The sequence below is a fragment of the Daktulosphaira vitifoliae genome, unplaced genomic scaffold (genome assembly GCF_025091365.1).
Source record: "Daktulosphaira vitifoliae isolate Bord-2020 unplaced genomic scaffold, ASM2509136v1 Scaffold_1, whole genome shotgun sequence".
NCBI lineage: Eukaryota > Metazoa > Arthropoda > Insecta > Hemiptera > Phylloxeridae > Daktulosphaira > Daktulosphaira vitifoliae.
This window is the reverse complement of record NW_026099572.1, coordinates 18,094,464-18,105,684: the sequence shown is the minus strand read 5'-3', so window position 1 is coordinate 18,105,684 and position 11,221 is coordinate 18,094,464. Positions and strand designations below refer to the sequence as shown.

Here is an 11,221-nt window from a genome sequence, read left to right as displayed (position 1 = left end):
ATTACACTTATAAATCGTAAAACTTGTAATCAGGATATAAATAAGGATATAGGAAATCGTGTAGCATTTGGAATAATCTACCAATTTTTTAAAAGAAACACTATCTATAGATTTGCATCGAAGCGTTTTTTATGATAGTGATTTTAATCACTGTCAGATATCATTATACATAATCCAACTATGCCACGTCACCAATGTACTGCGACCCCTCTGTGCTGGGTTTTTTTATTATCACCTCTACAACCTTCTATTGCTTACTCTCTCCTCAATTGGTTTCTATCCTTAATATAGTTTGAAAGAATATCAAAAGATCACTTTTAAAATGGTATTAAAATATCGATAAAAAGAAAATAAATAACAAAAAATATTATAACGATCAGATTTAAAAAAAAATATACCATCATTTGGTATAGTTTAAGACATCATGCTTCCATAAAAAAAAATTATATTGATCCATACATTTTTTAAAAAGTTATAGCATTTTAAAGTAAAAAATGTAAAATATAAAATCGAGAATTTTCACACAAAAATATCATTCGGTAGCCATTTTTAAAGTGAAGACAAAATAAAGTCCGAATTTTTTTTTCCATAATAAAGTATATTACAAAACTTTACTTTAAGATATATTTCTATATTATACACATTTTTATATATTATATACTTATATTTGAAAATATTTATGTGGATTAGTTCAGGAATTACTCTGTACTAAAATATGCTCATGAATTACATAGACTTCTTACTTCTCTAGTTTGTAAGAAATTTAATTAGATATATATTTAGTATTATAGTTAATACTTCTTCAAGTAGTCTAATAATCTTTTTGAGAATCTTTTTTTGACCGCCTTTAATGGACCAGTACATAGACAAGACGTCAACCTGTACTACACTAGTATAGGATGGTCAGTTTCTAGTACTGATACTTAACAGAAAATTATACTTCAATAGTAACTTTTACGAAACATAAGAATATTCAAATATTGAATTTTTAGAATTTATCATGTGCATTAAAATATATTATTATTAAATTGCCGTAAATTATTTTAATTTTAGGTTTACATATTATACATATACAAAGTATGTAAAAAGTGTTGGCTTACAATTATATGAAATTCTATTATCTCATAAAGGTTGGAAACTTTGGAAGCATATAAATGTGAAAAATAAATTCAGTAAATGGAATCAAATAAATATTGATCAATTAAATGTTCCAATTAATGGCATTAATTATTCATACATACGGACTTGCACTATAGAGTTTTTAAAATGCCGTTGTATTGAAATATTTCAATATTTTATTAGTATGTTAGAATGTATTAATAAAGTTTGTCAAGACGAAAATAAAAATAGCTGTGCAACTACGCTTTTCGATATTATGGTAAAATCTGATGAAATGTTTAAAAATATGTTATTTGCTTTGATGACATTGAGATATACGAAAGTTAGTAATGAAAAACGCAATACCGCAACAAATATAGAGTTACAAATAGAATTTTGTAGAAATTTTATTTATAATATGAGAAGGAAATATTGGTCATCAAGTTCTTTCATTGGGCAAATTACGTATTCTGAACCAAAAGAATTTCTCGAAGACATAAAAATGTTTACAAAAGATTTATCAACTAAATTCTTTCATACATCTCAATATCAGATGAAGTATTGTGTAATTGAAAAGGATTCTGATTTGTATGATTTGATGATAAAATTTTATAACTTAATTAATATTAATTTTTTTAATGAATACACCGATATTCATAAAACCATGTATGTGATTTTCAATAACTTTATTGAGAAGATTAATAAAGAAACTTATGAGAATTTAGGTTTTAATAAAATAAAAATAATATAAATATAATTTTTTTTTTTTTAATTTCATTCGAATAATTTTGCATTTAATTTATTTGTTTCTTTCTTAAAATATATTCATTTAACTAATAGTTATTTTTTTGTTTATTGAATATATTAAAAAACCCCAAGACTTTTTTAATTCTGGAATATTCAAGGACATGGAAACCATATTTTGCATAGTGATCTAAAACGCAATTTAAGCAATATTAATATAATTCATAATTTTATTAAAATAAATTCAATTGTATTCAAATAAATTGTTAATAGAATTAAATTTATTCGTAACATATTAAATATATGAAATTAACTAATTATTATTCTCTATTGATTGGATATTGTTACGGCATATATATATTGGTATACCGCTGGTGTAAATAGTGTCTATCGCCTATATTTTTATCTTTAATATTAGTAAATTGCCGTTCTTTAAGTTACGAAATAAATTAATAATTATATCACTGTCTTTGATTTATGAATATTATGTTATTAATAATAAATTTATACATATCTTAGCGTACGATTAAAATTTATTTTATAATAATATTCCCGCTCATCTCACAACAGGTATATTTGCATGGTCCTCCATGAACTGTCTCTACATGAGTTGTACAAATATAAGTTTAGTAAACGGACATTTTGCTGAAAGTAGCATAGGATTTTTACAAAGATTATCAAGTGTGATAGCGTTCTTGAGTGTACTGCCTACTCAGACGAAACCTCTTATGTTCAAAAATGGACTCAGTTTTAGTAATTTACTTTTGCTGCTTATTTCGCCTAGTTTTNTTCGAAATTTTTTCAATTTTTTTTACTTAAAAGTGTCATAACTTTTTCAAAAATAAACATATCAATATAATTCTTTTTTATGTAGATGAATAATATCATTACCTTTCATTTTGTATATTTTTTTCATAAATTTAACCCTTAACCTGCCTATAAGGGGGGATTTAAAATGACAACTTTTTTACAAAAAATTAACTTTTTCAACATAACTTTTGAAAATGTTCCGGAAGGTCTGACACTTTTATATATATCTTAAATTAAAGCTAATGTAATGTTCTTTAATATTAAAAAAAATTTCGGACTTTATTTTGTCTTTGTGGTGATAATGGCTACCAAATACTATTTTTGTATGAAAATTCTCGATTTTATTTTTTGTATTTTTAACTTTATAATGCTATAATTTATTGAAAAGTGTATGAACAACACAATTTTCTTATGAGAAATAATATTTTTTAATAATACCTTTTTAATTCGACATACTTTATCTTAATCAGGATATTAATAAGGAACATGGAGATCATTTAGCTTTTGCAATAATACACCATCTTTTTAAAATTAAACACTATCGAAAGATTTCCATCGAAGCGTTTTATTTTGATAGTGATTTTAATCACTATCAGATAACTATACTTGATCCAACTATGCTACGTCACCACTGTGCCGCGACCCCCCTGTGCTGGGTTTTTTATAATTGAATCTGGTTGTATTTGACTAATATTATACTTTACTACGGGCAAAAATGTTGAATATTTAAGTAGAAAGTCTGGTCGATACCACAAAAGTAGATTTTCCCCATTTTAGTTGGATCGCATACCCGTGATACAATATCGAGCCAATGTAATGCCACTGATAAACATTAATAATTTCTTGTATTTCACTAAGTCGATGACCAACAAAAGTTTTTCAACGAGATGATGGTGCGACTATCCTAGCCAATACCACTTGTGAATCACTCCAATAATATTTTTTTAGTTAACGTAATTCGTAGATATAATTCTTCTTGAATATTATCACTACCGCGTAAAGAGTATTCCATATAGAAATCTTATGCGAGTGCTTGACACGTTTCTGGAAATTAGCTAACATTTTGTTCAGCTATTTTTATAAGACATTGTAAGAATGAAGTTATAATGCAAGTATCCTCATGCCATAAATCGCGATTACTTTTTGAAACCTAAATCTGCCGAAATGTCTTAGCAATATCAGCCGTTAGAACATATTTATGAACTCGAAAATGTGTCATAATATGAAATAAGTCATCTTGAACAGACGGACCCTTTAATAGAACTTCATTCAAACTGACTCCGGTGTCAGTCTTAAACTCACACCAGTTGGTACAACAAAAGCAACAGAATTTGACAAGAAGGATGCCATCGCTCTTAGCCTGATTGTTCAATGTATAGTGTACTCTCATTTGGAGTATGCTTAAGTCGGACATCAGGTCGAAATTATGTATTTATTTTGAGACAAATAGTATGTGAAAAAAATTATTCTTGTAAAGATATTATTAACGATTAAGTACATAGATAATGAAGAATCTATAGAAAAATTATGTTACATAATATAAGTAAAAAAAAATTTCCCTAAAACTTATCTTCTATATGTAAACGGTTGGTATACATTAATTTAATTACTTTTTAATTATCGCTTAAATACAAATTGGTTAATATTAAACAAACTAAATGCAATAGAAAAAATCTAAAACCAGATTTGAAATTAATATTCCATGGAGGATTCGATTAAAAATTGTTTAAAAAAAAAAGACTATTGTCTTGTGTAACGTTATCTATAGAAAATTGGTTATTTTCATATTTATTATATTATATATAATATAAAATGTAAAATTGTTATATTCTAAAATATACACAATATCAATTGCGATGCCATAGAAAACTAAAATATTTTATATATATAATATTAGTTTTACCATAATAAATAATGCTAAAGAAAATTTATGAGACTTAAAAATACTAGTATTAATAAATAATAAATATAAAAGAATTATAAGTAATAATTTTAGCAATTTGAAATTTACACAAGTATTTTTAATAAAATTTATGAAAATAATGTGTTATACAAACGCTTTCAAAATATATAAAAATCACCCATCAAAAGTATTTAACGTTAATATAATAATACATTAAATAACACTATACTAAATTAATTATATTTTTATAAAAAATTTATATTTAAAAATGATCAAGAAATATTTTTTATTTATGTCAATTAATTTTTGGTATTTGTTTGAGGTATTAACCCAGACAAGTCTTCAAGAAATCAATAAAGAACTTTTCAAATCATACTTAATTTCTTCTTTAGATCATATATGTAAACAATCTGGATGGAAAACAATGGAACACTTACAATTTCAACAATTTGAATGTGCAATAAACACCTCCTGTATAACTAAAGACTCTGTCAATAAAGATAATTATTTAGAAAAAATGTCATGCATAACTCATCTACTAAATTGTCAATACACTATTGTAATGGAAAATTTTAATGTTATATTAGGCGTCATTTTGGATAAATGCCAAGAGGAAAAATATAACAATCAAATAGACCAATTTGGACATTGTCTAAATCGGATACTTAACATTGTTAAAAGCTCAATAACAACGTTTTCGAAAATATTAGATGCGGCAAGGTACATTAATCAAATAGATTTAAGAATAATAAACTCTTCTTTAATCAATTCAAAATGTATTGAAAATGAAATTCAAATCTTTTACAATCGTGTTTGTATGATAGTTCAACTGTATTCTAACATTAATCTATATTTTTCTGATTATTATGAGGAAATTATTGAATTTCACAAAGAAGCCGAAAAGATTATATTTAATCTCTATAAAAATAGAAAAGTTTGTGGTCCAAATCATGTAAGCAATATTCCAACAGATTTAGTAACTATATTCAATATAAATCAAATAAATAAATCAGTAGATAATTCAAGTGATTATGTCAATAATATTTATATTGAAGTCAGTTCTTACTTGTCTCAAGTAATAGAAAATAATTTTTTAAATCTTGGCTTTGAACAACTAATTGGAACTAATTTATTCAAGTAATTTTTTTTTAATGTAAAGAATGTACATTAAACATTATGTATAGTATTGATTAGTCTCAAACTAATACTATATAGAATGTTTCCTTAACGATGTCACATGAAATATTTTCAAAATTAAAGTTTTAATTTTTTAAAAATAATGTTATTTTTTAACTACTTTTCACTAAAATTTTCAATAAATGAAATAAGGATGTTAGTTTTTTAAAAAGTAGAATGGTATTTATGATTGCTTTTAACTTTAACGAATGGACATTAGGTGAGAATGCTATAATTTCGTTAAATCAATATTATGAAAATAATACAGTAAGTTCTTGACATAGAACTTTTGTTCATGTATGGTATTATTTTGTTTTTTTTTTTTAATAATGTTGAATATAAGTTTCCCTATTTTCACCAACGATTACACAATATTTTTAAAAGTGTCGAGTAAACAGTATAGTACAAATCCATTTGGTAAATCTTCACATAAATTGTTTATTAATACTTGTGATCTCACACAAAGTAGAATTAGTAACTCGCGACTTCTTGTTTTTGAGTGACAATTGAGCTATTCGTCAGCTGTTTCGATGGACGAGTCGGTAACAATAGATTGGTAAAAAATAAGACAATTTTAACAATCTTTTACAAGCGTTGAAAAGTTTGAAATATAACAATAATAGCTAGTTTCATTATTTTTCAAAAATAACTTATGAATATGATCTCTGCTAAACTTGACTAAGTAGTAATCTAATATTGATAGCCATGCACTGAACACTAGTATTGGATCATTATTTAGACAAAACATTATCCAATTATACGCTACTACGGATTACCCAAAGGTCATTTGCTATCACTAGTGTTACTAACTGATTTTCTGCTTAAATAGTAAATTTTACGATACTTAAATGATATTCAAATAATGAGTTTTGAGACTATATCATATGCATTAAAATATATTATTATTTAATTTAACTTGTTGTAAATTATTTTTGATTTTAGGTTTATACATTGTACAAGTAATTGGTATCCAATAAATGATGGCATAGAATTATTTAAAGATTTATTATCTCATAAAGGTTGGGAACTTTTGAAGAATATAACTGTGAAACATAAATTCAGTAATTGGGCTATAATAAATATTAATCAATTAAAGATTCCAATTGATAAAAATAGTTATACATTCATACAGCATTGTGTATCACATTTTTTAAGTTGTCGCTATCTTGAAATATTACAGTATTTTAATTATATGTTAGAAAGTATTAATAAAGTTTGTCAAAATGAAAATAAAAATAGCTGTGCAACTACTATTTTCGATATTATGGTAAAATCTGATGAAATGTTTAAAAATATGTTATTTGCTTTGATGACACTGAGATATACGAAAGTTAATAATAAAGAACTCAATACCCCAACAAATATAGAGTTACAAATAGAATTTTGTAGAAATTTTTTTTATGATATGAGAAGGAAATATCAGTCATCAAGTTCTTTCATAAGGCAAATTATGTATTATGAACCAAAAGAATTTCTGGATGACATAAGAATATTTACAAAAGATTTATCAATTAAAATATCTCATGCAACTTCAATTCAGAAAAGGTTTTGTGAAATTAACGAAAATTGTGGATTAAGGCATTTTATGATAGAATATGATAACTTAATGAAAATTAATAAAGAGTACACTTATATTCATAAAACTATGTATGAGTTTTTTTATGTGTTTATAGAGAAGGTTAACAAAGAAAATTTTGAGAATTTAGGTTTTAATAAAATTACTAAATTATAATTTTTTTTTTTTTTAATTGTATACAAAGAATTTTGCATATATAAATTTAATTTATTTGTTTCTCTTTAAAATATATACATTTAACTAATTGTTATTTTATAGATTATTGATAAATTTGATAAATTAAATGTTCCAAGTGATAAAAAAAATTGTCCATTCTTTTGTGCATGTATAACTTTGATTTTAAATTATCGCTATGTTGAAATATTTCAGTATTTTAATATGTTGTAAGGTATTAAAAAAGTTTGTGAAAATTATTAAAAAATTAGCTAATAAACCACAATTTACGATATTATGTTAAAATCTGATGACATGTTTAAAAATATGTTATTTACTTTCATGACACTTAAATATACGTAATACATATATTTTACGTAAATAGTGATTCTACAAGTTCCTGACCATAATCCAAAAATTCTATTTTTTAAATCCTCCTAAAATTTTCTATATAATGACATTAATTTTAAACTTATAAGTTGAAATATATAATTTTTAATATGCCAATGCAGTTTAAATTAATTTCTTAAAAACACTTTCAAAGTTTTTATACAAAAATCGTACTTTTTTCTAACTTTAATGTCAGTTTTCATCACGATGACAAGTTGTGAGGACAAATTAATTTTTTTAAATTAAAGTACATTATATAAGATTTCATTTAAGAAATATATAAACAAGTTTCAGTATTTGCGGAACATTCTTAAATGTTAGCTTGAAAAAGTTCTTTTTTCTAGACGTTTGTTTAAAGTTTTATCTCCTCCTGTATAAAGGGGAATGTATCGATTAAAAAAAATTTATTGATCCACATATTTTCAAAAAATTATAGATATATAAAATTAATATTATAAAATATTTAATCGAAAATTTTAACAAAAATAGCTTATTTTTTAACTACGGCGGCCATCTGCACGTGGAAAATAAGTTATGTAGATTTTTATACGTTTGTAGTACGTCACATAACCTTTAATCTAAAATATCTTTAAAAGACGCAGTATTTCATGAACGTTTTCAAAAGTTAACTTTTGAATTAAAAAAACATATGTTAAGATGGGTAGGTTAATAATGAATTTTTTAACAAATAAAAATCAGACGAAAAGGTATTAAAGGTTATAAATATCTAAGGTATTTATATAAAAAAAATTATTTTAATTTATTAACTTTTTAAAAATATACGTTTAAAGTAAAAGATTTTTTTAAAAAGTTGAGATTTACTTATTGAATCAAAGAGTTTTCAGATGATGTCCACCAAAGCGCTGTCTTTAAGGGAATATAAAGTTATACATTTATATGAAAGTGTTCAATATATACCTTTATAATCTCCAATTCCCCTAGAAACAGCGTTTTTGCAGAAAACATCTGAAACGTTTTTGACTCAACAAGCAGTTACCACTTAAAAGAATGATTTTCAACGACCTGAGATTGTAATTATGAATAAATATTACGATCATTTTTTAGCTAGCTTAACTAATTATAAAAAAACTATTTTATAAATAGAAGTCGGTGTAAGTAAAATGAGTTATAACTTAATAAGTATTGTCAGACTAATTTTAAAGAATTAAAACTACTATTTATAAAATAAAATTACGTATAATAATTATAAATGAGTTTACACAAGTTTTTTCAAATGAAAATGTTGAAAATAGATTAGGGAAAAAACGTAACATTTTAGAAATAAATAAAAGTTCATACATGAAAAACTTAAAACATTTTTGTAGTAATATACTACATTTTATTCTACTAAAATAATTATATTCTTATAAATATTCTATATTGAAAATGGTGAAGAAATATTTTTTACTTATGTCAATAATTTTTTGGTATTTGTCTGAGGTATTAACCCAGACAAGTCTTCAAGAAATCAATAAAGAACATTTCAAATCATACTTAATTTCTTCTTTAGATCATATTTGTAAACAATCTGGATGGAAAACAATGGAACACTTACAATTTCAACAATTTAGTTGTACAATTAACACGTCCTGTATAACTAAAGACTCTGCCAATGAAAATAATTATTTAGAAAAAATTTCATGCTTAACTCATCTACTAAATTGTGAATACACTGTTGTAATGGAAAAATTTAATGTTATGTTAGGCGTGATTTTAGATAAATGCCAAGAGGAAAAATATAACAATCGAATCGATCAATTAGGACACTGTTTAAATCGAATACATGGCATTTTTAAAAGCTCAATAACGACGTTTTCGAAAATGTTAGATGCGGCAAGGTACATTAACCAAATAGATTTAAGAATAATAAGCTTATCTTTAATCAATCCAAAATGCATTGAATATGAAATTGAATTGTTTTACAATAATGCAACTAAGATAGTTCAGCAGTATTCTAACATTAATCTATATTTTTTTGATTATTATGAGGAAATTATTGAATTTCACAAAGAAGCCGAAAGGATTATATTTAATCTCTATAAAAATAGAAAAGTTTGTGGTCCAAATCATGTAAGCAATATTCCAACAGATTTAGTAACTGTATTCAATATAAATCAAATGAATATATCAGTAGATAATTCTATTGATTATGTCAATAATATTTATATTGAAGTCAGTTCTTACATGACTCAAGTAATTGAAAATAATTTTTCAAACCTTGGCTTTGAACAACTAATTGGAACTAATTCATTCAAGTAATTTTTTTTAAATATTGAGTTTAACTAATACTATATACAATGTTTCCTTAACTACGCGCGCATTAAATATTTTCAAAAATATTAATGCTAAATATTATTCTATTTTTTAAACAATAATGATTTTATTGAGCTACATTGAACTAAACATATATATTCTGCTATCGTACCTTGAACTATGAAAATTGTTACCGTGATATAATATTATTAAGAATTAGTAGTCTTTACCAATAAAAGAAATCATAATGTTAGTTTTATAAAATTAGTACGGTATTTTTATGATCACCCCTGTAACCTTCTATTGCTTACTCTCTCCCCAGTGGCGTACCGTGGATTTTAGTACTGCGAGTTTGTCTCACTTATGAGAGGCCACTGTGCATTAGCGTTCAGAACGTTGGGGGGTGGGTTGTCCACCCCCGTACATATTAGTCAGTTGGCAAATTTTCTATCCTAAGTGACCTTTTATTTGGTGAAATGCTATTGAACCCTGGTAAAGTAACTTATAGTCGGTAGTTTTTCAAACTAACACCCTACCATATTGGGAAGGCTAGAAAAGCACCTGCCACTGTGTAGAATCTTTAACCAACTATGTATTACTTAGTCGCTCGCTGTGCTCGCAATTTACCTCATTTATATCACACTTTGATACTAACACTCATATAACTTAATGACATAAGTTATAACTAATAATTATTAAATAAAATTTAAAACTAACTTTAGGTTAGGTATAAAGGTAATAATGTTATTTTTATTTGTTACATTTAAATTGATATTCAATTAAAAAAATTGCTAGAAATATTTAATTAATTTATGTAAATTTATAAATATATATTACCTATTTTAGTTTTTAAATTTATAGTTACAGTAAATTTATTTAATTTTAGTTTTCAATGACTGCTTTCACTTCCACAATAAGAAATTATTTTAAATTCTAATCCAATACAAAAATTAATCACACCTGAATTAAGTTTTATTTTTATCGTAATATNATCACACCTGAATTAAGTTTTATTTTTATCGTAATATACAAAAATAAAAGTAAGAGAGAGTAAGAGAAAATAAATATTGTAAAGCAAATAACTCTAGTTTGTACGATAGCGGAGAGACTCGTTCGCG

The 11,221-nt window shown here is 24.6% G+C and overlaps 1 protein-coding gene across 6 annotated transcripts in view; it reads left to right on the top strand.

Annotated features, from left to right (window-relative positions):
• Nucleotides 1–11,221, top strand: part of LOC126894464 (uncharacterized) — a 39,605-nt gene that overhangs the window by 1,658 nt on the left and 26,726 nt on the right. Inside the window, exons 2-3 of one of the 6 annotated variants that reach the window (XM_050665510.1) lie at nucleotides 5,024–5,692; nucleotides 6,674–6,933. The exons of 1 other annotated variant lie outside the window; for it this stretch is intronic. In XM_050665510.1, the coding sequence (XP_050521467.1) occupies nucleotides 5,024–5,692; nucleotides 6,674–6,933 (929 nt within the window). Of the gene's footprint in view, nucleotides 1–4,877; nucleotides 5,693–6,673; nucleotides 6,934–9,182; nucleotides 10,106–11,221 lie in introns of those variants that run through there. 4 more of the 6 variants (XM_050665508.1, XM_050665507.1, XM_050665506.1 and 1 more) reach the window with 4 other exon arrangements.